The sequence below is a fragment of the Nicotiana tomentosiformis genome, chromosome 1, assembly GCF_000390325.3.
Source record: "Nicotiana tomentosiformis chromosome 1, ASM39032v3, whole genome shotgun sequence".
NCBI lineage: Eukaryota > Viridiplantae > Streptophyta > Magnoliopsida > Solanales > Solanaceae > Nicotiana > Nicotiana tomentosiformis.
Genome location: NC_090812.1, coordinates 50594505 through 50620656, shown reverse-complemented (window position 1 = coordinate 50620656; position 26152 = coordinate 50594505). Strand labels below are relative to the sequence as shown.

At 37.6% G+C, this 26152-nt stretch overlaps 5 protein-coding genes, 1 non-coding gene and 1 pseudogene across 8 annotated transcripts; 1 reads left to right on the top strand and 6 right to left on the bottom strand.

The window, feature by feature from the left end:
- Window positions 1-742, bottom strand: LOC104092377 (putative ripening-related protein 1). Its single transcript, XM_009597972.4, has one exon. The coding sequence runs from the start codon at window positions 740-742 to the stop codon at window positions 182-184; it is 561 nt and encodes a 186-aa protein (XP_009596267.2). The 3' UTR covers window positions 1-181.
- A 2191-nt stretch (window positions 743-2933) lies between these two features.
- On the bottom strand, window positions 2934-6194 carry LOC104092376 (putative ripening-related protein 5; annotated as a pseudogene).
- Window positions 6195-7019: 825 nt separating this feature from the next.
- LOC104092372 (uncharacterized) lies at window positions 7020-10216 on the bottom strand. The gene is made up of 5 exons (XM_009597964.4): window positions 9588-10216; window positions 8460-9275; window positions 8024-8293; window positions 7821-7931; window positions 7020-7703 (listed from the first exon to the last, which is right to left on the bottom strand). Exons 1-5 carry the CDS (start codon window positions 10071-10073, stop codon window positions 7542-7544), a joined length of 1845 nt encoding a protein of 614 aa, XP_009596259.1. The 5' UTR covers window positions 10074-10216; the 3' UTR covers window positions 7020-7541.
- A 512-nt stretch (window positions 10217-10728) lies between these two features.
- LOC104092370 (putative ripening-related protein 1) lies at window positions 10729-11508 on the bottom strand. The gene has a single exon (XM_009597963.4). The coding sequence runs from the start codon at window positions 11443-11445 to the stop codon at window positions 10873-10875; it is 573 nt and encodes a 190-aa protein (XP_009596258.2). The 5' UTR covers window positions 11446-11508; the 3' UTR covers window positions 10729-10872.
- A 1466-nt stretch (window positions 11509-12974) lies between these two features.
- LOC138896897 (putative ripening-related protein 1) lies at window positions 12975-13709 on the bottom strand. Its single transcript, XM_070182500.1, has one exon. It carries the CDS (start codon window positions 13638-13640, stop codon window positions 13071-13073), a length of 570 nt encoding a protein of 189 aa, XP_070038601.1. The 5' UTR covers window positions 13641-13709; the 3' UTR covers window positions 12975-13070.
- A 785-nt stretch (window positions 13710-14494) lies between these two features.
- Window positions 14495-19691, bottom strand: LOC104092369 (FT-interacting protein 3-like). 3 transcript variants are annotated; one of them, XM_009597961.4, is made up of 3 exons: window positions 19443-19691; window positions 18068-18166; window positions 14495-17929 (listed from the first exon to the last, which is right to left on the bottom strand). In XM_009597961.4, exon 3 carries the CDS (start codon window positions 17855-17857, stop codon window positions 14828-14830), a length of 3030 nt encoding a protein of 1009 aa, XP_009596256.1. In that variant the 5' UTR covers window positions 17858-17929; window positions 18068-18166; window positions 19443-19691; the 3' UTR covers window positions 14495-14827. The 3 variants fall into 3 exon arrangements, with proteins under 3 accessions (XP_009596256.1, XP_009596257.1, XP_009596255.1); XM_009597962.4 differs by having other exon boundaries at window positions 18093-18166; XM_009597960.4 differs by lacking the exon at window positions 18068-18166.
- Window positions 18511-18633, top strand: LOC117275822 (U6atac minor spliceosomal RNA). The gene has a single exon (XR_004506032.1). It is a non-coding gene; the product is annotated as a U6atac minor spliceosomal RNA (small nuclear RNA).
- Window positions 19692-26152: the final 6461 nt, after the last annotated feature.

Here is a 26152-nt window from a genome sequence, read left to right as displayed (position 1 = left end):
TGAGTTTGAAATCTGTCTCTAACCATTCAATAGAAAACAATATAACATGCAAATAGATACAAGTTTGCTATCTCACGTCGCAAGAGAGTACAGCACTTCAATAGATTTAAATGCACATAATAGAGATAATTCAGATATTCACATCATCATACATGTGGTACTGTTCTGCTAGTAATACGCACTAAGCATCAGACCAAGTAATGTCATAATCGCCCCAATCACCTTCAGGTATATCCAAGGCTTCCCACACTGCTTTAGAGGCATCAACGATGTTATTCGGGCATGGAGGCTGATAATCGTGTTCGTCATCACATCCCATGGTAGAGTCACACTCATCTACCACTTTAGCCTTCACACTTTTGCCATTAGCACTAATGGTGATATAGTTAAGGCACCTATCTCCTCCACTGTACCATCCGGTTGAAAGGGCAACAACTGGAGTATCATCAGAGTGGTATTGGTTATCACATTCCGATGGTCCACCACCATCTCCACCCTTTTGGAAGCTATTTAGTGTCAAAACAGCCTTTGTGTTGCCGGTCACAGGAGGCGAACATTTGTAAGTGGTGTACATCTTGCCTTGTTTGCAACAATCTGAGTCATTTTCCGGGTTACATTGTCCTGGAGGTGGCTTTATGCCTCTGATTTTTCCACTCGGCTGACATACCTGTAATCTCGCATCTAAGCAGTAAGTAAAAGTGGCAAAGATTAGCAACACCAGAAGCGAGCTAGAGTTCATCATGGTTTAGTCCTGGTGTCTTGTCTGGTTTTGTTTTCAAATGTTGGTTTTGTGGAGACTGGGATGATCTAACTGGTTTATATAGTAATTTGGTCAGACAAAATGCCAATTTTCAGCTCAAGGCATGAAAAGTTTCTTTTAATTAAGTATAAAATTATTGATTTTAGCAGTCAAATGGTCTGGTGGAGAACCTTTGTTTTTAAATAGTTCCTTTATGTTACTTAGACACAGTTGATTATAACTTCTTTACTTTCCTTGACGGTCACGGCCTTTGTTTTCTATTTGTTAGTCCCGCCAATATTGCTGTATTTGTAAATAATAATTTTGGGAAATATAAGTTATCGTAATGAAACAGTAATTAATTCGAGCCCACTGAATTCACAGTGTTTTCTACAAGTTGATATTTGTTAGTCCCGCCAATATTGCTGTATTTGTAAATAATAATTTTGGGAAATATAAGTTATCGTAATGAAACAGTAATTAATTCAAGCCCACTGAATTCACAGTGTTTCCTTAAAGAATTTAATCCCCTCCTAGTACCCAAGGTTATGAATTATTTCCTCCCAGGATAGAACGAATCATACAATGCAGAACAAAGGAGTAGAAACTCAAAAAATCGTATGGAAATCCGAAGCCGAGCAGAGCGAGCGACGACGACGGCGCGAGACTTGCTTTCTTCTTAACTCTTTAAGAGCTACAAGAAGCAATTATATATATACCCACCAAAAATCTTTTCCTCTTCTAATATGGGACAATGTCTCATTGTCAAGAGGGGAAAACTTAAAATTTTACTCAAAAATTTCATTTTTCCCTTCATTTCCCATTTACCCTCATTTTAAGACTATTTCATCTTAAATAACAAAAACCTCAACAATATCTTTATAAGAATTTTCTATCTTTTCAACTTTACATCCATGGCTTAAACGTAACAACCTAATATGACAAAAACTTGATTTGTTATTCTCTTTTCTCGGACCCTTTAGTTGCTGAAAACTATTTTGTATTAATCTGTGTAGTAATTAACAGAACAACAGATTGTTTCAACTTTCATCTGGTTGCCAAACATGAAACCTGTATTGTAGCTTCTGTATATCTTTTATGTATGACGTAACAGACTAAAACAAGTCGAATCTTGATTTTGTTATAATCATCTTTTCCCGTGACATCAATTATGATAGGGGAGATTAAGACTGATTTAAAAATGGTAACCTATCGTTTAATGTTTCTCCATGCATACAACTCAGTTTGCCTGTTAGAATATATCGTGCAGTAGAATAGAAAATAAACTTTCAATCCTTCCAATTTTGATAGTTCTGTGTGCTGTTAGAAATCTTTTTAGCCAATTGATTCGTTGGAGGATTTTCCACCTGAATACTTTTGTCGTCACTGCTTTCATAATAAGTGGGTCTGTTAGCAGGGGCCGATCTAGAATGCATAATACATGTCCGGCCAAATCCAATACCTTTAGTCCAAATTGTTAGAATAGTGGACCTCCTCTTGTATATTGTGACAATATTAGTTCATTGTAAGGATGCTATTTCTCATCTGAACACATGAAATGATCAAGAACTTATTTTCATTGTTGATATCAAAATTAATGACCGAAAAGAACTGTAACCGATAAAATTTGCAAACACATATAGAAATGCTTTTGTAAATGAAATAGATTGAACTACAAATTTACTACAGCAAGTTCTAGATTCTATGCATTGGACCAAATTATAATCGACTTGCCTAATTCATTTTCAGGAACTCTTAAGGCTTTACAAACAGCTTTGGAGAGTAAACATATTTATTGGACCTGGAGGCCGACAACCTGGGATTGCATTACACCCCACGTTTGTCACTTTTATTGACAAAAAAAGCTTCTATACATCAACCTCTAGCAATAATGGTAATGTTATGTTGCACCTTCATTATACCATCCTGTTGAAATAAACTCTAACTGATGCAAGCTTGAAGGATATAAGAGAGAGATTAATATAGCCGACCAACTAACTTGAGACTAATGCCTATTGCCTAGTACATTGATCGAGTGATCTTGGTCAAACTGTTGTAACCCTTATAGGTTTTGATTAGCTAATGCAAGTCCTCTTTTTTCAGATTTCACTAATCATATGTCTTTCATAGAAAGGAAACTTCATATTACTATGACTTCAGAAGTCGATATGAGCAGAACTTTCACTAACTGTAATTTCACAACAAACATGAAATCTTAATAGTATCGTCTATGCCACATATTACACATGATCTGTCTGAGTATGCACATGATATTGAAGGATACCATAAATACTTTACTGCTGCACTAAGCTTCGGACCATGTAATGTCATACTCGCCCCAGTCGCCTTCAGGTATATCCAAGGCTTCCCAGACTGCTTTAGAGGCATCAACAATGTTATTCGGGCATGGAGGCTGATAATCGTGTTCGTCATCACATCCCATGGTAGAGTCACACTCATCTACAACTTTGGCCTTCACACTTTTGCCATTAGCACTTACAGTGATATAGTTAAGGCACCTATCTCCTCCACTGTACCATCCGGTTGAAAGGGCAACGACTGGAGTATCATCAGAGTGGTATTGGTTATCACATTCCGATGGTCCACCACCATCTCCACCCTTTTGGAAGCTATTCAAGGTTAAAACAGCCTTGGTATTACCCGTCACAGGAGGCGAACATTTGTAAGTGGTGTACATCTTGCCTTGTTTGCAACAATCCGAGTCATTTTCGGGGTTACATTGTCCTGGAGGCGGTTTTATGCCTTTGATTTTGCCACTCGGCTGACAACCCAGCAATCTTGCATCAGAGGAGTAAGTAAGAGTGGCAAATACCAGTAACAATAGAAGTGATGTTCCCATGCTAGAGTTTATCTCTACTTTTCTTCTCTGGTATTATTTCCAAATGTTGGTTATGAGTGAAGAGTAAGGCATTCTAGTTTGTTTATATAACATTGATCAAATAAAATGCCAAAACTGTGCTCAATCCATTTGAAAGTTCTTTTATAATTATGGATGAGTTAGACAAATTGATTAGTACATAATCCACTAACAAGAGTTTATAAAGCTAACATCACCAGTTGGGATATCTTAAAACAATTATTCTGCATTCCTTGGCAGTCACGACGCTCTGTTTTGGAATTAATAGGTACATCAATCAGTCTGTTTCTATCTCTTATGTTCTGTCACTTGGTTTCATTTGCAGAACTCATTATGTCCGGAAACTCCGAAAGAGTTGGATGTGTTTGGTATGGTAGAAGTCATTTTAATGTTTCTGTTATTTGGTTGGAGAGCGGAAAATATTTTCTAAAAAAAAACATATATTAAATATTGATAAAAGTATCAGCAAACATATATTAAAAGATTGATAATAATGATTGAAACAGTAAAATAAATTAAGAGTAGAGATAATTGTGAAGAAAAATGAGGACTTGGTGAAAAATGTCTTCCCAGAAGATATTTCTAGAACCAAACACTAAAAAATGACTTAATTTTCGCGAAACATCTCCCCAAAAATATTTTCTCATTTTCTTGGCTCAGAACAAGTGCAAATGATCTCCTGTGCATAAATTCTTCAAAATCAGCTTTCAATCTAGTATTATTAAGAATCTAATTTTGCCTTCACAAAGACACGCCTCGTTTTATTTTGTCATCTGAATGAAATAACGTCCTCATCAAAGCTGTGTTTTGGAACCAACTGCTCTAATTTAGTTTACTATTCTGTCCTTTTTCATGAGTATGAAAATGTTGTAAACAATGGGATACAGGCAAAAGATGGCATAAACTCATGCCTCAGTCACAAAATTCTGAAGACCAGTAGTTTCAGAATTCAGATCCTATCTTCTGACTGCAAGATCCCTTTATTGATCAACGGATCAATTTTACACTATTGATGTCTCATGAATCGCGATCCTGCTAGTTTAGAAACTAAAAAGAAAAGGGCTTTAGTAGCTATGTTAGAGAAGCATAGCTATAAAATCTTTCCAACTAGGATTTGAACTTATTTGCAAAAGAACGTTTGAGGGATGAGACACATCAAATAGAGCTCTTAGACCCCCTTAAACCAAGTTTTACTATTGAAATTCCTTCAATTCTTTTTGAGTTATTCCAATGGTTCAGGTTTTTCATATCCTTCCAGTAAACTCTTACCTTTTTAGTTGAATGGCAAATAATTTTTTGGTTTCCGTCAGTTCTAGTAGAATATAGTACTCTATCAAATTGTTTACCAAAGAAGATGATACAATAACACAAGTAAAGAGAGAGGCAGAGGACCCTGAAATGTTATGTTCAAAGCAGTGGAGCCAAATGAAACTGCAGTCATGGAAGTACTAAATTCCACAATATTATGTTTAAAGCAGCAATTTGCTTTTTCTTCCCTTTCCAGGAAGTGAGCATCATTTTAAAAGTTACAGCAGCTTATATTTAATTTAAACCATTTGAGATCAAACTGTAGTTGGTCCAGATTTGCTTATGAACCAAGTCCTGCTTTTCAGATTTCACTAACCATGTTTGTCTCAACATGTTAGCATTCCTTGTAATAAAACTAACATTTTACTATCACTTGAAAAGTAAATATGAACAATATTTAATTTCACTTTCATTTCACAACAATAAACATGAGAATACAGTAGTATCTATACCACATATTACAAATACTAGGAGTATGCACACAATCATCATACTCAAACCATACCATAAGCGCTAACAAACAAGAAATGGATGCGCTAAGGCACAAATACTTTCTTGTGAAAACTTAATCAATTTCTCATATGATTATGATGCACTAAGCATCAGACCATGTGATGTCATAATCGCCCCAATCACCTTCAGGTATACCCAAAGCTTCCCACACTGCTTTAGAGGCATCAACGATGTTATTCGGGCATGGAGGCTGATAATCGTGTTCGTCATCACATCCCATGGTAGAGTCACACTCATCTACCACTTTAGCCTTCACACTTTTGCCATTAGCACTAATGGTGATATAGTTAAGGCACCTATCTCCTCCACTGTACCATCCGGTTGAAAGGGCAACAACTGGAGTATCATCAGAGTGGTATTGGTTATCACATTCCGATGGTCCACCACCATCTCCACCCTTTTGGAAGCTATTTAGTGTCAAAACAGCCTTTGTGTTGCCGGTCACAGGAGGCGAACATTTGTAAGTGGCGTACATCTTGCCTTGTTTGCAACAATCTGAGTCATTTTCCGGGTTACATTGTCCTGGAGGTGGCTTTGTGCCTCTGATTTTTCCACTCGGCTGACATACCTGTAATCTTGCATCTGAGGAGTAAGTAAGAGTGGCAAATACCAGTAACAATAGAAGTGATGTTCCCATGCTAGAGTTCTTCATGTTTTTTGTTCCTCTTCTCTTTTCTGGTTTTGTTGTTAAATGTTGGTTCTGTGGAGACTAAGATGATCTAACTGGTTTATATAGTGTTATGGTCAGACAAAACGCCAATATTCTGCTCAAGGCATGAAAGGTTTCTTAGTAAGTAATTATACAGCCGAGGAGTTTAGCAGTCAAACGATCTAGTTGAGTACTGTTCTCATAGTTCCTTCGTTATTTGGCGTAATAGAATCGAACATATTTAATTAGGTTCTTTACTTTCCTTGACCATCACGGTTGTTTTCACTCTCTACAACCTTAACCCCACGGCTTAAACCTAATCATGACAAGAACTTGATGGGTTATTTTATTGTCTTGGACCCTTTAGTCGCTGAAAATAATTTTGTTTTTCCCTGTATATTAATACAACAACAAAACTGTTGGCAAAGATTAATGATTATTTACCTTCGGTAGCAGCAAAGGTGTATAGAATTTGTATATTTTTTGTATATAACATATAGAAATGTATATGTATATAAAAAAAAAATATTTTTTTGGCTATTATTTTAAGAGCGACTATACAGTGTAATTTTTCCAAAATTGTTTCATCTTGTCAATAAACATAATAACCTGTATTCTAGCATTTGTATATCTTTTATGCATAACGTCACATATTACAACAACTAGTCTTTATTTAGTTGCAATATCCTTTTCCAGTGATATTTATACCGCCGCTGAAGTTAATGTTTCTCCATGAATACTCCTTAATTTGACTGTTGGAAAAGGAAATATAGTGCAGTAGAATAGAATTATAAGGCTTCAGTTCATGGAATTTTGGTACTTCTTATGCTGCTTTAGTTAGGAATCTATTTGCCAGTACGAATAATTGTAGGCCTTTCCACCTTAATACTAAAGGTTTTAAGTGCTAATTTTTAATATCATCAAAAAAGTACTAATACAATCTCAAAGAGATTATTTTCATTGATGATATGAATATCTTATGATTACATAAAACTGAAGCCAATAAAATTTACATATAAACACAGCATAAATGCTTTTGTGATCGAAATGGACGGGACTAAAAAATCACAAAAGCAATTCTTGTTCAAGTTATAATCACCTTGCCCAATTCAATTGCAGAAACTCCTAAGGCTTTCCAGACACAGCTTTTGAGCAGCAACCATATTATTTGGACATGAAGACCAATCGACAACCAGGGTCCGCATTACACCCCACCGTTGTCACTCTCATTGACTGCACGTCTATTATACCATCCAGTAGAAATAGTCACCACTGGTGCGGATTGAATAGGCAAGACCTTCTTATAGATTTGAAAAATCCTAACCTGTTTATGCCAGTTCCAAATTGGACAAGGACTCAAACAGTACAGCTGCTTGCACTAGGCTGCTCTGTCTTTCTTGTCCTCCGTGATGGATTCTGCAATCTCAACCTGCTTATTACCTTAAGTCAAATCATCATCCATCCATGGCCTCAACATTGCCTTCCTCACTATTCTCCTTGCAACCGATGGAGTCCTTACCATGATCTGGGCCGTCACTACCATGGTCATCATTAGCGTTAAAACCACCGGAATCACCATCACCATGTCTGTCATGGTGGCCATCTCTTCCATCAATCTGTCAAAAATGAAAAGAAAAAAAGAACAGCATAAACTACAATAATATGCTGAAAACATCACAGAATATTAGTGTACTCCAGTAAAAACAAAAACGGATCAATTCTATGTGCAATACTTCTGAATCATCCTTTTCTGGTTGTTTCTTTGACAAAGACTCAATTGCTTTAAAGACATCTGCAAATGACGCCATCATTTGTTCCTTAAGAGAGACGGTTGCTTTAAGGACCTAAGAAAACAAAACAAAAACAAAATGAAACAGCCGTTTGTGTGTATATAAACTTAAATGTTACACTAAAATATAGACAGAACTGTCCATACCTTTCGAATATCACTCTTCAACTCCGACTGTCCATCAGATAGTCGTTGGATCTCATCACTCATCTCCAAATTGTTCACTGGGGGATCCGATTTAGTCTTCGGCTGATTTTTGCTTCTTTTAGGAGGTGGAGTGCTAAAGTCATCATCACTAGGATGAACTTCAGGAAGCTCAGCCGAATCCACCTCCTTATCATTTGGAATTCCAGATGATTCAGGCAAATCCAAGTGAATTTGCTCAAACTCCGTAGGAGAAACATTCTTCAACTTCAACTACATAAAGAAAAGAATTTAAATGAGTAGATGAAAATAGATGAAAAACAGCCCACAGAATAGTAAAGATATGTACCATATACATTTATTTCACATGCTGTATACACTGCATATACATTTACTATACTGCATATTACAGATTATGTATATTGACTTTGCAATTTACCTTGTCCCCGCTCATCTTGAAGATCCCACTAGACAACTCGTTCAAGGTCGGTTGCCTCCGAATTTTCCAATTAAGAATACGGGGCACTTTGTTGTCAATCCGGTGAGCCCACTTGCCATCAACATAGGTACAGCACTCATAGAACCAGCACTGAAAAGCCAAAGGTAAACCCCCAAGCCTATACATCTTTAGACCTGTCCGCAACCTATTGTTCATGGTCTCCACCATGGCTCTAAATACAAGTATACCCCAAGGGAATGTCTCATACTCCCCGCTCTCAACAATATCAAAATCAGCCTTCGTGATGAATCTAGCCCTAGACCCATTTGAGAACAAGAATGTGTGTATGAAATACAACACAGCAATCTTGACCGCATCCTCGTCCGACCTCCATCTCTTTTCAAGGAAGCAGTCAATCAATGATTGCTTGGGTACTTTTTCAAGTCCAGAAAAGTACATATCCATCAACCTATTGGTACTACTAGATTCATAGCCCTTATCAGCATCACCACAACATTTCAAACCAGTAATAATCCCTAGTTCTGCCAGTCCAAAACGCAACTTGGTCCCGTTCACTTTAAACCACAGTTCGTCCTCTCTTTTTGGGACCACCTGCCTGAGCAATAGGGAATGTATAAGCTGGTTCTGTACAACTACATTAGGCAAATCAAGAAAATACCCGAATATGGTTCCCCTGAAGATCTGGAGCTGTCTATCATCCAACTTGCTCTTCAACAATTTAACGACTTCACAATTTGTGTGCGAACTTATACGCGTGTGAAAATGTTTGTTTGGTGGAATGTAGAAATCCCAAGTCTGCATTCCAAAAAAGTGCAATTGATGTTAGTGAACAGTTAAAAAAATTCACCAAGTAGCACCTGTATACTTAATACTGTTGACTATACACAAAGTATATACACTGTAATAGTTGTGTATGCACCTAAAAAGTCTATATATAGTATATACAATGAATATTGCTGTAGACAGTAAAATATACATTATGCAAACACATCATATATACTATTAATATACATTCAGCATATAAGAATTACATAGACAAAGACAATATACACATACAAATACATTAAATACAAATAAACCAGTGAAAAAGGTTGAGAAAATACATACCTTCAAATTGGAGGAGGAGCTAGGAGCTTGTCCCCTTTGTGCAGCATCCACCTTTCTCTTTTTTGATCCAATAACTTCATTCGCCTGTACAGATTTACCCTTATTTTTGCCAGAAGCATTAACAAGCTTCCTCCTTTTAATATGTTTTCCAACTAATTTACCTCTTACAGCTCTAGGGTATTTTAGTGATTTCTTCAAAGTAGGCTGAGCTGCTCCATTATGAGGCGTCTGAGAGCGGGTCATTCTTCTTGCAGTGGAAATTTGCCCAACAGATTTATTAGGGCTTGCATTATCTGGAGATTCAGTAGCATTGTGTGGTTTTTTTTTTCTGTCAATGGAAGATTCCGCAGCAGAATCAGGACTAATTTCTACTACTCTTCTCTCTGATGATAGGCATAGTAAATCATCATCAGTAAAATCATAAACAGACAAAGGGTCCAATTTCACCCCGTTGCTGCTTTCTACTATTTCCGACTTTTCCGTCATTCTCAACCAAACATACCCTAAAATCCAAACAAGACTAATTGAAGCAGATCAAGGGTTTAAGAGAGAGGTGGTGTTTAGCAGAGGAAGGGTTAGTGAGGTGCGTGGGTAGGTTTATGGTAGAACAGAGAGGGGTAAAGAAAGATTTGTTTAGTTATCATATAAAACTATGGAGTACATAAAATAGGAATAAAAATGAGTAATATTAATGTGAGTTACCGAATATAGTTCCTACTCGTTTGGTAGGAGAGATAAAAGAATAATTAATCCATAACTAAATTTAAGAAAGTTTATCCCATGTTTGGTTGAAAGAAAATTGCGGTATAATTAATCCCGTAATAAGTTATCCCCATAAAAATGTGGAATAACTAATCCCGGTATAACTAATCATGAGATAACTTTTTTCTAACCAAACTTTTTAAAGGGATAACTAGTTTTTAGTTGGTTGACTTTTTAATGTAAATAATTTTCTTTTTTCTAGGTGTGTAAATAACTTTGGCAAAGTAAAAATTTCATGTGTTTTAATTTGATTTTGGTCAGACTGTAGTAGGTTTAGATTGAGAGAGGATAAGCTACATAACCAATTCTTGTTTTCCAGATTTCACTAATAATGTCTCTTTCATAGGCATGATATTTCATATTGGAATGACTTAGAAAGTTGATACGAACAGAATTTCATTAACTGTAGTTTCATCACAACAAACACAAGAATTTGATAGTATCTTTGCAAAATATTTTACATAATCTGAGTATGCACACAATCATCATATTTGAATAATAAGGTAAATACTATAATGATGCACTAAGCATCAGACCAAGTAATGTCATAATCGCCCCAATCACCTTCAGGTATATCCAAGGCTTCCCAGACAGCTTTAGAGGCATCAACAATGTTATTCGGGCATGGAGGCTGATAATCGTGTTCGTCATCACATCCCATGGTAGAGTCACATTCGTCTACAACTTTAGCCTTTACACTTTTGCCATTAGCACTAATGGTGATATAGTTAAGGCACCTATCTCCTCCACTGTACCATCCGGTTGAAAGGGCAACAACTGGAGTGTCATCAGAGTGGTATTGGTTATCACATTCCGATGGTCCACCACCATCTCCACCCTTTTGGAAGCTATTTAGTGTTAAAACAGCCTTTGTGTTGCCGGTCACAGGAGGCGAACATTTGTAAGTGGTGTACATCTTGCCTTGTTTGCAACAATCCGAGTCATTTTCGGGGTTACATTGTCCTGGAGGCGGTTTTATGCCTTTGATTTTTCCACTCGGTTGACATACCTGTAATCTTGCATCTGAGGAGTAAGTAAGAGTAGCAAAAACCAGTAACAATAGTAGTGATGTTACCATGCTAGAGTTCTTCCTCATATTTTTTGTTCCTCTTCTCTTTTCTGGTTTTGTTGTTAAATGTTGGTTGTGTGGAGACTAAGATGATCTAACTTGTTTATATAGTGTTTCGGTCGCAGAAAATGCCAATATTCTGCTCAAGGCATGAAAGGTTTCTTATGATTAAGCATACATATGTGATTATAACTGCTTTACTTTCTGTGACAGTCGCAGCTTATTTTTTCGTACTAATAGATATCTAAATTGGAGTTTTCAGTCTCTGCAACTTTACCTTCACGGCTTATGCCTATTCATGTTTTTTCTATTCTAGCAAGGCATTCTACCAGTACCTAATTAGACAAGAACTTAATGAGTTATTTTATTATCTTCGATTCTTTAGTTGCCGAAAGCACTTTTGTATTTTCTGCACAGTATAGAACATCATATTGGTTCATCTTGTTGCTAAACATGAAAACCTGTATTCTAGCATCTGTATATCTTTTATGTACAACATACTACATCAGCTAGTCTTGATTCTGTCACAATCATCTTTTCCCGAGACATCAATAATGATAGAGGAGATTAAGACTAATTTTAGTCGTTGATATCATAATCAATTATTACAAAGAACTGTAGCCAATAACTTCACATACATAGAAGAAATATGTTTTTGTAAATGAAATGGATGGAACTCCATCATGAAAAAATCAAGTTCTAGATTCTATGCATCCGGCGAAACTATAATCAACTTGCTCAATTCATTTTCAGGAACACCAAGCCAGCTTTGAGGCAGCAACCATCTTTATTGGACTGAAGGCCTCCTTCTCCTTATTGATTTTGAATTCATCCTGAATCATGTTATCCAATTCAAAATTGGAAAGGCCCCTTGCAACAGATTCTGCAACCTCAAAAACCTGTTTGTGACCTTCTCTCAAATCATCACCAAACGGTCCAGACCTGCTCTGCAGCGTCATGAAGGTGTTATCCGTAGGATGGGACTGACTTGTCGAGTTGTCGTCTTGACTATTTGTATGGGCAGCAGTGCTACAAAATATCAAATTGTTCCCGAAAGACGAACATAAGTTAACACAACTAATGTGAGGAGCAGAGGACCCTGAAAGCAACTCTAGAGCTAAATGAAATTCTTCATTCTGGAAGTGCTGAATTCCACATTATTTTGCCAGGAAGTGACCATCATTATAAAAGTTAAAGCAGCTCAGTTTTTACCCATTTGAGGCCAATTCATAACGCTGTGCATCTACAAAGTATAGCTGGATCAAACTGATGAAGTACGAGTTAGTGTAAAAATAGTCTAACTGATGCAACCATTGAATGATATACAGGATTTGTATAGCTGAGATCAACTAAATTGGTTCTGAAGCCTAGTTGACTGATTGATTGATTGATTGATCTTGGTCAAACTGTTGTAGGTTTAGATTAGCTACTGAACCAAGTCATGTTTTTCAGATTTCACTGACCATATCTCTTTCATAGGCATGAAACTTACTCATATTTCAATGAGTTCAAAAGTTGATATGAACAGAATTTCATTAACTGTAAAATCAGAACAATAACATGAGAATTAAGTAGTATTTATGCCACATATTACACATAATCCGAGTATGTACACAATCATCATATTTCAACGATAACATAGATACTATAACTTAAGCATCAGACCATGTGATGTCATAATCGCCCCAATCACCTTCAGGTATACCCAAGGCTTCCCACACTGCTTTAGAGGCATCAACAATGTTATTCGGGCACGGAGGCTGATAATCACGTTCGTCATCACATCCCATGGTAGAGTCACATTCGTCTACAACTTTAGCCTTCACGCTTTTGCCATTAGCACTTACAGTGATATAGTTAAGGCACCTATCTCCTCCACTGTACCATCCTGTTGAAAGGGCAACGACTGGAGTATCATCAGAATGGTATTGGTTATCACATTCCGATGGTCCACCACCATCTCCACCCTTTTGGAAGCTATTCAAGGTTAAAACAGCCTTGGTATTACCCGTCACAGGAGGCGAACATTTGTAAGTGGTGTACATCTTGCCTTGTTTGCAACAATCCGAGTCATTTTCGGGATTACATTGTCCTGGAGGTGGCTTTATGCCTCTGATTTTTTCACTCGGCTGACAAGCCTGTAATCTTGCATCTGAGCAGTAAGTAAGAGTAGCAAAAACCAGCAACACCAGAAGTGATGTTCCCCCGCTAGAGTTCTTCATGGTTTTTGTTCCTCTTCCTTTCTCTGAAATTGTGTTCAAATGTTAGTTGTGTATGATTAAGTATGCACTTATGGAAATTAGCAGTCAAATGGTCTATTGGAGTTCTTATATATTTTTTCCAGTTATTAGACTATAGTAAAATTGGACATATGTGATAATAATTTCTTTACTTTCCTCGACGGCCACAGTTTTTTTGTCTTCTTTTCTCTGGTATTGTATTCAAATGTTAGACATCTAAATTGGAGTTTTCAGTCTCTGCAACTTTACCTCCACGGCTTAAACCTAATCATGTTTCCTACTGTAGCAAGGCAATATTGTACCACAACATAACAGGATAAAAACTTGAGGGTTATTTTGTTGTCTTAGATTCCTTAGTTGCTGAAAACAATATTGTATTTTTCTGCACAGTAATAGAATAACATGTCGTTTCATCTGGTGACCAAACATGGAAACCGGTATTCATTTATGTTCTTATAACATAGTAATAGGCTACAACCATTAGTATTGATCTTGTTACAAGTAATCATATTTTGCTGTGATATCAATTATACTACTACTGAAATCGTGGAGATCACGACGAAGTTAAACATGGTAGTGATGCATCACTTACTGATGTTTCTCAATGCATGCTGACCCATTTAGCTGTTGGAAAAGAAAATATAGTACAGTACAATAGAAAATAAGCCTTCAATTCATCGAATTTTCTCATCTCTGGGCTGTTTTAGTTAAAAATCCTTTTTTCCAGTTGGAATTGGTGGACTTTCATCCTAAATACAGTACTTAATTTCACTGCTTTGGTAAATGTTCAAACACGAATGTTATCTCAGATGATATCAAGATCCAAGGAAAAGATGTTACTATCAACTGGACAGTATGCACTTCAGAGAAAATAAACAGTACAAATTTGATATACAAACACTGCAGTTCTCAGCATCTTTGCCTAATCCATCTTACATTCCAAGAGTCTTGACAAAGCTGCAAAATGTGCTGAGAATGCAACTAACTTGCTGCACAACATATACAAACAAATCAAACTTTAGACCATTCTTTGGTTTCCAGGTCTTATTTTTCAGGCCCCGAGCTATGTTCAACTCCTTGGCCGGAAGGCAAAATTTTCCTCGAGGACAATGACTACAATCAGATTTCAGAAAATATCACAGAAAACTTTCGACATAACACCAGCAAACCTATAGCATACTATCAGTCTTAGCTGGAAGTCGGCGGAAGAAATTTAGGGGTGCTGATGGCAATTTGTGGCGGAACCTGGGATGCCTCATCGCGTAAAAGCCAGACAGGACACCAAACACTTGAAAAGGTGTAGCATACAACACAATGGCAGCAAGCAGGCAGAATATAATGAATAGTATAGTGGCACGTGGGTCTCGCCAACTCAGCAGTGCCTGGATTCGCTCCCCTTGCGTGGCCACATCTCCTACTACTGTCTGAATTCGACCGGCCAAACTTCTCAGACGATCATACCTCATCCTAACAAGTTCTGAACTCCGTGACGTAGGAAATGTGTCAAATTCCTCATCAAGCTCATCAGGGTGTGTTGAATCAGCATGTGAAATTCTTGTGTTCATGTGAGGAGGGTACCTCGGCCGGTACTGATAGTTCCAAAGCCCTATTAGGCACATGTACAGAAAAATTGTTGGGAGGATTAATTCTGGGAAACAGACAAGCATAAGGAAGAGAACATGTACTAATGATGTCGTGATAGGATTCTTCCACATGCATACATCTCCGAACCATTTCCCAACAGAGAATAATCCATTAAAGACGGACATCAGCCTGAAAAAGTTTGCTTTGCTGCGCCTCATGCTCCAGAGGTGTGCATCTGCATCACTCATGTATTCAACCACTTCTTTCCTGAGAGGAGGTTCTGCACGGCTTAGCCGTGCAGCCACAATATTTACAGCTTGATGTCGCAGCAGATCTTGCTGTGCTACAGACAATGGTTTCACATAATGCATTTTTGGTAAAAGGGGTCTAGAGTACAGAAACATCATGTTGACCATCGATGCACATGAAAATCGTATAGCAAGATGCAATTCTCCCATCTTCTTCACACCTGACGGGTGAAGGACAAGCAATGGATAAGAGTGCGTGTATACTCGACCAGTTTCAAGTGTTGAGATCCGAATACGAACCTTCCCAATTTTCATGTCTCTTTTGCCATTTGAACTTTTTTCTCCAAGCTGTCCATTGTCAAAAACCCCAATTGTGAGAACAGTAGCTGGATCATAGACTTCCCAAGTGTATTGCTCATTAAACTTCGGGTTTAAGCTGTCAATAACTGTCCTGGTCCGCACCCACTTGTGACCATACTTTGCCACACAATATGTGTCTGTTGTACCCTTTCCATCTCTTGATTTTGATGGGTGTAGTGCATCAATATTCAGGATACCTAATTCCAATATACCAATTGATGGCTTCCAAAGCTGCTTTGCTGTCGGTCGAAGATCACTACTATAATGAGTAGACTCATCAAGTACATGGTATCCTCCATCTAGTGATACACGAAGATTGATCCTACTGGAAAACTTGTCTTTCCTCTTTGGCTCTTCGATCTCAACTGAACCGGGTTCTTGGAGGTTATACCATCTTGATCGAACAAATCGATCATCTGCACGCCTTTCAACAGTGTTTAATGGGATAATGACCACTCCCAGGGCCTCACCTTTGTTGGAAGCAACACGATCCTCAACTGACAGAATCAGATGTTCATCAAACGGTTCAGCAGCAACGAACATCAGATCCTCATTCCACAGAGCATTCATTGTTTGAGTTCTAATTGGTTTTGTCTTCAGCACCTGGTTACCAATATGAGCCTTCACATAGACATCAGGAAAATGATTTTTCTCTGACACAACTAAGTCCTGTGCTTCAATAACATTGACACGAACATACCACAGCCTAGGAGAATGATACACTTTTCCGCGGATTTGTGAGGAGGGCACTGACATATCTATTGGACTAGCTACATCTGTATGAAAAGCATCAGGGAATGCTTCGTCAGCTTGTGTACCAATCCACACAGCAAGCATCAGTTCCCCCTTCTTTTTCTCGCCTTTCTTGTTTTCCAGGCGATACCACTCTGGAGCCAATGGACTATCGGGAGGAACTCGGGTTGGAACTTCATGCAGATCAACTCGAACAATCCCAACAAAGTCATCTTTTATCATATCCTTATCCTTAACCACAACATCCAGAACAGAAGACTGCATTCTTTCTTTAGCAAAAGCAAAAACTGTATTCCATTCTGGATCTTGATTCTTCTCGAAGTGCTGCGTGACTCCTTTGTAGTTCCCAACTCTTACTTCAACATAAGGGTCAAGACTTCCCGTGAGATCTTTAGAAGGCAGATCTCGTGCTTTCACAACTCTCACAAACAGGAATTGCATAGGCTCAACAAGATCATATGTGCTGGATGGCCTGCCACCTCGAATAACTCGGCCCCCAACTATACGCCCTCCTCCAAGGAAAGGGCTTGTCTCTTTCAGTGAATATTCAACTGGCTGTGAAGATGAACCTGAGTACATCCTCACTAGTTTTGGCCCCTGAGAGGTAGATTTCATCTGATCAGCCCCAAATCTTGTTGGTTGACGGGAATCTGCAAAGGAAGAATACGGCTCTTGTTGTTGATGCTTCGAGTTTGGCAGGTGGTGGAATGTGCGTCTAGAACCTTTTCTACCATTAGCAACTGGTTCAGGTGTTAAATCCGGAATTTGTTGTGTAGGTTCATCACTTAGGCTTGAAAGGGAACTGATATGTGTTGAAGAATCCACTGCAGGAAACACGTTTGATACTCTAACTGATGGATCATCAGTTATAAAGACTTTCAGGCTAAGCTCTCCCCTAGCACGGGAGAGAAAGCCTGCCCTTTCCAAAGGGTAATGCAAAAGAACAGCATCAGAGTATGGAACAAAGGACGATCCATTGATCTTAACCTTCCCAAGAGATGATTTAGAATTGCTTGATTTGTTATTGTTGTAAACAAGAGCTTCAAGTGTGAGGCTTGTCAAGTCATTAGGATCAGAAATGTTGAAATAGAAAGTTTCATTCCAATAAGGGTCCAGATCTTTTTCTTTGATTGTGGTGCGAAACTTTTGGCCATCAAAGTGAAGCTCTACAAAGGGACTAGATGAGCCTTTCCCATCTTTAGACAGGAGATTGTGGGCACCAACAACTTCAACCCCAAGCTTGAGGTTACTCATGGAGTATGATCACAATAGTTCTGAATCAATTCAAGAGGGCAGATCGACCAAATCCAGTCAAGCAGGTGAAAACTGCAAAACAACATTAATATGATCGTAAGGGAATATTCTCGCAATGGAACACTATAACACCAACTTAGAAACTTTTCTACATGAATAATCAAATGTAGCAGCAAAATAAAGAAGCAAACGGAGCAGCGCCCAAATTACTAATGAATTTCTTAGGAGAAGAGACCTGACACTACTGCTAGGTCATATCAGAGAAAAACCCCCAGTGAAGTCCACAACATTTTACAAGCTATCTTTACCCTGTGACCAAATAACATAAAAAGACAAAAATAAAACCTCTATGAGTGACATAATCATCTTAAGGACATCGGACCAATATAAAAAAAATTATTTATCAGCCAATCATTTCAAGTTTTAACCCACCAGAGAGGTCTCAAGGAAGGGCACATTACTTAAGAGACATTATACTCTGACTCGACAGAAAAATAACCATATAGTATATAAAAAAGGAGACAATCCATAGGTAGTGTTTGTAAAGTAGCTAAGGCAGGGCAGTCGTCAAAAGGGAGAATTTTTGTTAGCCATTAAATTCTGGAGAAACAACATATACTTATAAAAAACCCAGTAATAGTACAAGACTACAAGTGTTCCTAGAAAGAAGAGATGGTTGGCATCTACCCCTACAGCGACATATCCAGTTATCCGATAACAATACAATGAGCTAAAAGGAGTCAAGAAGTTCACCTTTTGATTCTTTATCTTTTTTTAACGTTCAAAAGTAATAGTAGAAGGAGAGGAGTTAAGAGTTAAAGCAAGAAAATCAACCATCTTTGGAGTAGAAAATTGGACAGGGGAATCTCTAATAAGGATATAAATAATCAAGCTAGCTTAACAATAACAAAAGACACCTTTTCTGAAGAAGTGACGGAATATTCTTAAAGTTCTCTTATCAATAGTCAGCTCAAGATAAAGAGACAAGAAGAATCTGAATTAACCTTGAGGGACTTTCTGCAGAATCTTTGAATCTTTTTACCTTTTCTTTCACATATCATTTTTAGGTAAAGGATTTATTTAATTCTTTAATAACGTGACCCCACCAAAAAACTAAGGGCCAAACACTAATGATCTTCAGAAATTGTTATACTTGTAAATCATGGCAGCCTTCAAAGTTGACCTAAAACTAGTGATTTCTGGAGAGAAAAAATCACTCAAAAAGCAAAAATAAAAAACAATACTCAATTTACATAAACAGGAGACAACTTAGCTGATACCCTTTTAGGCAACAAACTTTCATTTTTCACAAAACAAAATTTGAACTCAAACCTCAAAAGTAACAAAATCTTAATCCAATTGATATAAACAATTATCAGCAATATAATCTAGCCAAGAACAAAAACAAAAAATATACTAGTAGTGTAACAATTAGTAGCAAAAACTTCTCAAAACCGAACAATTAAGAATTATAAACAGAGAAAGATAAATCAACCATTAGATAACACAAGATTCTAGCAGAATAAATGAATAATAACATGAAAACAACGGGAGATTTTTAAAAAAATAAAAATAAAAACTGCACCTTTTTTCTTTTCAACTGAATCTTCCACTGAATAATCTATATGGGTTCGAAAATTCTTTGATTCTCAGCTTCAATATTGAAAAGAAAAGGAGGAGAAGAAGAAAATGAAGGGAATGGTTGAAGATGGTACAAGGAAAGAGAGAAAGGAAGAGACAGAGATATATTCAGAGTCGTGGAAAACGAGATAATATTATTGAATTTGGTTAGAAAATTAAAAAAATGTGTACCTGCCACTGGTTACATGTTACATGTACCCCAGCAAAATTAAAAAAAAGATTGAATAATAGAAGTTGTAGTACAAAAGACCTTTAACAGCATGACATAAAAGGACAAGTAGAAGATGACTAGGCAGATGAATGGTCCCCCAGTTCCCAATTGGTCCATATGATATCAGTTTCTTTCGTCACTATTACCTCTTTTTTTTTTTTTTTTTTCATTTAATTTTTCTTTCTTTCTTTTTTTCGTTTCACTATTCTTGTTAGGAAGTTCACATCAACGCGGCTAGAATGAAAAAGGACATTTTGGACATTTTACCATTCAAACACCGACCACTCTCTATAAAATACTTATCTACTCTATGTGTCTATGTAAACATAAATTAATTTATTATGATACAATATAAATTGAGACAAAAAATATACTCAATAATTAGTCATGGTTAATTTATGAAATTATATATAATAACACTTATTATGTATTCATTAGTTGATATAATCATCAAGTGAAAATAAAATATTTTAACAACTATAATCCATGATTACCTCTTCATGTCCCTTCTCATCCACTCCACAGAGGTTAACTCTTCACCTCTCGGATTCTATTTTCATCTCTTAGATTGCATGTTTGATTATCAAAAGATAATAATGTTTTCCGTCCATATTATTTTGTAACAATATTCTTATGTAATTTCTCGATACATAAATTTTATATAGTAATGTTTAATTTTGCAATGAAAAATTGAGCTTAGACATAAATTTAGAGTTTTTTAAAATTAGGAAGTCGCCTAGGTCGGGGTATTGTCTTCATGAGGGCATATTTGTGATGTTAACCCTGAAAGCCAAGAATATCATAAATTGGTCAAGATTAAAAAACAGAAAAATTACTTAATGGAACGCATACTAATTGAATAAGAGAAGGTACAATTAGCTAGAAAACTATGTTAAGCAAGTGAACTTCCATTGTCAAGTGAGATAATGATCGAAATTATTATAAGCCATTTCAATGAAGTTACCTAAAGGCTCTTTAGTAGGCGGTCAAGCCCTGTCTAAATATGTAACACTTCTCAAATGTGTAGAGGTTTCAAAACTCGCTAAATATATAATTTAAATTATTTTTATTTTAAATTATACTTTTATTACGGATTTAAACCCTTGTGATTGATTTTTGAGTTACTTCTCTATTTGTAAATAATTGGATATACAATTAGGAAAAATATTAATAATTTTAATATTATTAATTATTAAAAGTAGGTATAATTAAACACTAGTAAAAAAAAAGAAAAAAAAAAGAAAACAAAAGGAAACAAGAAAAGAGAGCACGTGAAATGCCTTGGCCCATAAAGGGCCGTGGAAGGCAAAAGTATTAAAAAAGGGTTTATACAAAGAAACAGAACAAGCGTATGTTCACGCACGAAACACAAAATCGTGAAACAGAACCTTGCTGCTCAGTACTCGCGCAGGCAACGGGATATTTAGGTTTCTTTACAAATCACTTATTCTTGTACTCAAGTATACAAAATTCCCTATTGTCAATTATCCTACAGTAGTAACCAATAAGAATTGAATAGTTAATTTTCTTCTTTCTCTGTATCAACAGTAAATTTCATGTTTAGGTGTGAAACTTTAAAATTGATTAAAATACACTGGTTGTTGTAGAATAGATTATTTGACGGGTATAAATTGGACTGGGGCCTACGTATTGGCTCGAGAAGTTTTGAGGTGAGTTGATATAACCCTTTACTAAAGTGGTTTAACTCACAAAATCACGCATACAAGGTGTTTGCTGAATTACTTAAAAGAGTTTATATGTACTTAATTGGAGCGAGTGAGTACTTATTAACTTAGAATTGTTCTAGCTAAAGTTTAGATGATTTATTATGATATATATACATAAATTTTCAGATTTTTGTGTTATTCTTATATGCCATTTTCATGTTGAAAATTCATGAAGGAGCAAGAATCTTTAGATATACTTTTGAATATCTATTTCATTCTTATACCATGCTTTACATTTAAGGATGCCAGCATGAGTATGCATAGGGTGTTTCAGAAAAGATTTAGACTTGAAAAGTCACAAGAAGAAGTTTTAGAAAGAAAAGATTTTTGGGAGTATCCTCTATTCTGAGAAGGGGTCATCGTCCAGGCCGAGGGTCCTGACCAAGGCGTTGACTTCCTGAAACTACTTGTGCCAAAGTAGGGAGCACACGAGCCGAGGGTCTCGTTGCTGAGAATTTGCCTAGCCAAGCTAAGGTATAGCACATGAGCGCTGAGAACCATGAAGCGAGTGGCACCTTGTGAATTGGGCCTATTCGATCAGGTTGGGATCGAACCCGTGCCGATCACACGGTGACTGAGACAGAATTAAGTCAGGATAGTTGGAACTCCCAAAGTATAAAGTGATGGATTTTTTTTTTAAAAGAAAAAAAAAAAAAATTTCTTTTAGAATATTCATAAACTGCTATTAGGCAATTATTTTAGAATTGTTCTTACAAGCTTTATGTTTTACATGCATTTAGAATCTTTGCTTGTAATGTATATGTTATTAAAGTTTCGTCCCTGTCTTTGAGACTCACTGAGTACAATGGATGGTACTGACGTTCTCTTTTGGGAACCTACGTTGGTATGCAGTACAACGTAGGAACCGGTTTTGCAGGCGAGCAGGCTACGGGTTAGGACTTCCCTCACTTCCAGTGCTATTGGTGAGCTCCGCTGTTGTTCGTGGAGTACTCCTTAGTGTCATTTTTATTTAGCTATTTCTTTGTTCACTTAGAGAACTGGCTAGAAAATCTCATGTCCTGAGCAGTGCGTCAGTTTTTCAGTAGAGGCTTCATAGACACAGTCGGTGGGTTAAGATTCAGATATTTTTGATAATAATTTAGTAGTATTTCAGTAGTTACTACGAATAAAGTTTTAGATTTGATTTATTTTAAATATTTAAATTAATCAAAAGTATTTGGTTAAAGTATTGCCTTGTTGCATATAAAGTTTGAAATTATAATAGATTTGGTAAGCACAGATGGTTCGCTCGGTCATGTTTAGTGATCGGGTGCCGGTCACGACTTGTTCAGAAAATGGGTCATGACAAACTTGGTATCAGAGCCTCAGGTTTATGGAGTCCTAGGGGTCTATGAAGCCGTGTTAGTAGAGTCTTATTTATGGGTATGAAGCGCGCCATACTTATAAACAGAAGGCTACAAGCATTTAGGAAAAGTCTCATTTTTTTTTTCATACTTTAGATCGTGCAGTAGAGCCTACCTCTAAGAAATTATCTAATGTATTCGTTTCTCTAAAACTCACAGAAATGGCTCGAACTTGCAACTCTGACACCGACACTCAGGATGCTGCTCAAGAAACTATTGCTACTATTGTGGCTCAAGGTAGAACTGAGAAGGCTTCAACTCAGAAAAGAAAGGGTAAATCCACAAAGGGGGTTCAAGTACCCCGGGTTGAACATGAAGAAGGGGTGGAGCATGATGATCCAGTATCTCAGGATCCAGTGCCGCCCCCAACAGCAGCTCCAGCTCAGACAACTATATCTCCAGAGATGGGTCAGATGTTTAATGCTGTCAATAGTGCTATGGAGATGTTTAAAGCCTTCATGGCCAACCAGAACAAGAGAAGAGATGAGATTCCACCTCAATCAAATAGACAGAACAATCCTGAGTCCTCAAGAGTGAATGAATTTTTAAAGTTGACTCCTCCATTGTTCCATGGTTCTATAGCTGATGAAGATCCAATGTTGTGGCTGGAGGGTGTCAAGAAAGCCCTCCGAGCGATGAAGGCATTTGATGATGAAGCTGTGGAGCTGGCTGCTTACCAGCTTAGAGATGTGGCTGGCGCTTGGTTTGAGATGTGGGAAAAGGAAAGAGATGAAGATGATGGCCCGCCTACTTGGGAAGAATTTGAAGAGGCCTTCATGGCTAACTTTATCCCGGAAGAGGATAGGGAAGCTAAGGCTACAGAGTTCGAACAACTCAAGTAAGGGAATAAAAGTGTGCAAGAGTACTACATGGAATTCATAAGGTTGGCTAAACATGCTCCTCACATGGTTAAGACAGAAAAAGCAAAGATTCGCAGGTTTGTTGGCGGTTTGGCTTACCACATTAAGGATACGACATCAGCTGCAGCGGTAGGAATGACAGCTTTCTCCTTTGTTGTGGGATTAGCCAAGCACTTAGAAAAAGATAGACAACAAAAGAGAGAAGAAAAAGAGCAAAACAAGAAAGCCCGGACAGCGGGGCAGGTTTAATGGTACATCCAGCGGAGGTGGAAGGGGTTCCTCTAATAAGGAGTCATTAGCACCAGCTCAGTCCAGTCATCAGTCAGGTGGTGGGTATTCCTTCAGACGTACTCAGAGTTATGAAAATCAGTCCCGCCAGAATCAGAATTTTAGGACAACATCCTCACATAGCCAGAGTCATGCTGAGCAACATTCACAACAACAAGGTCTTTGTGGAACATGTAAGCGTCAACATTCAGGTCAGTGCAAGCTCGGGTTTCATGGTTGCTATCATTGCGGAGACATTGGTCATATAAAGGCCAACTGCCCAAAGTTACGACGTAATTTCAGTGGTGGATCAACTCGTCCTTCTAGTTCCTCAGCTACTACAGTTACACCACCATAGGCTCGTGGTTCTTATAATCAAGCCGGGCATGGAGCAGGCAGAGGTGCAGATCGAGTTACTCAAGGAGGGGGACAACCCCATTTGTTTGCTACTCTTGATCGTCAGAGTGCAGAGGCATCTGCAGAAGTTATTACAGGTATACTTCTAGTCTGCTCACATAACGCTTATGCCATAATGGATCCAGGTTCAACATTTTCATATGTGACTCCATACTTTGCAATTAACCTCGGGCTAGAACCGGAAAAACTTAGTGAGCCATTCCTAGTATCTACTCCAGTTGGCGAGTCAGTGAAAGTCACAAGATTCTATAGAGGTTGTATAGTTTTAGTCCAAGGTCGCAACACCGAGGCCGATCTCATAGAGTTAGAAATGGTAGATTTCGATGTGATCATGGGTATGGATTGGTTGTCTTCTTGTTATGCCATGTTAGATTGTCGTGCCAAGATAGTCAGGTTCCAATTTTCAAATGAAGAAGTCTTAGAGTGGAAGGGTAGTTCAGCATCGCTGGTAGGTAAGTTTATTTCTTACCTTAAGGCACAACGAATGATCGGTAAGGGGTGTCTCGCCTATTTGGCTCATATAAATAATCCAGAATCAGAACTACCAGCTCTTCACTCTGCGCCAGTTGTTAGAGAATTTCCAGAAGTTTTCCCAAATAACCTTCCCGGACTTCCTCCTGAAAGAATCATAGACTTTGGCATCGATCTCATGCCAGGCACTCAACCCATATCTATACCTCCTTATAGGATGGCTCCAGCATAACTTAATGAGTTGAGAGAACAGTTGAAAGACCTTCTTGACAAGGGCTTCATCAGGCCGAGTGTTTCACCATGGGGTGCCTCGGTCCTGTTTGTCAAGAAGAAAGATGGGTCTCTCAGAATGTACGTTGACTATCGGCAGTTGAATAAAGTTACCATTAAGAATAAGTACCCACTTCCAAGAATTGATGATTTATTTGATCAACTTCAGGGTGCAAAGTACTTTTCAAAGATAGACTTGAGGTCGGGGTACCACCAGTTGAGAATCAGAGAAGAGGATATATCTAAAACAGCCTTTAGAACTCGCTACGGGCACTATGAATTTCTAGTAATGTCCTTCAGGTTGACAAATGCTCCAGCTGCATTCATAGATCTCATGAACAGAGTTTTCAAGCCATTCCTTGATACCTTTATTATCGTGTTTATAGATGATATTATGGTATACTCTAAGAGCAAGGATGAACATGCCGAACACCTCAGGATAGCCTTGCAGACCTTGAAGGAGAATGAGCTTTATGCCAAGTTTTCAAAATGTGAGTTCTGGTTGCAGTCCGTGGCATTCTTAGGCCATGTGGTATCTAGTGAAGGCATAAAAGTAGATCCTTAGAAGATAGAAGCAGTCAAGAACTTGCCTAGGCCGACAACGCCAACCGAAATCAGGAGTTTCTTGGGGTTAGCTGGATACTATAGAAGGTTTGTAGAGGGATTTTCCTTACTTGCAGCTCCATTAACTAAGTTGACTCAGAAAGCAGTTAAGTTCCAGTGGTCAGACGCTTGTGAGCAGAGTTTTCAAGAGTTAAAGAAGAGGTTGATCACTACACCTGTGTTAACCTTGCCGACAGGTTCAGGTGGATTCATAGTGTATTGTGATGCCTCTAGAGTGGGTCTTGGTTGTGTTCTTATACAAGATGGAAAAGTTATTGCTTATGCTTCCAGGCAGTTAAAGAATCATGAAAAGAACTACCCCACTCACGACTTGGAACTTGCAGCAGTGGTATTTGCATTAAAGATATGGCGACACTACCTTTATGGCGAGCATTCTGAAGCGTTTACAGATCACAAAAGCCTCCAGTACATTTTCAAGCAAAAAGAATTAAATTTGAGACAAA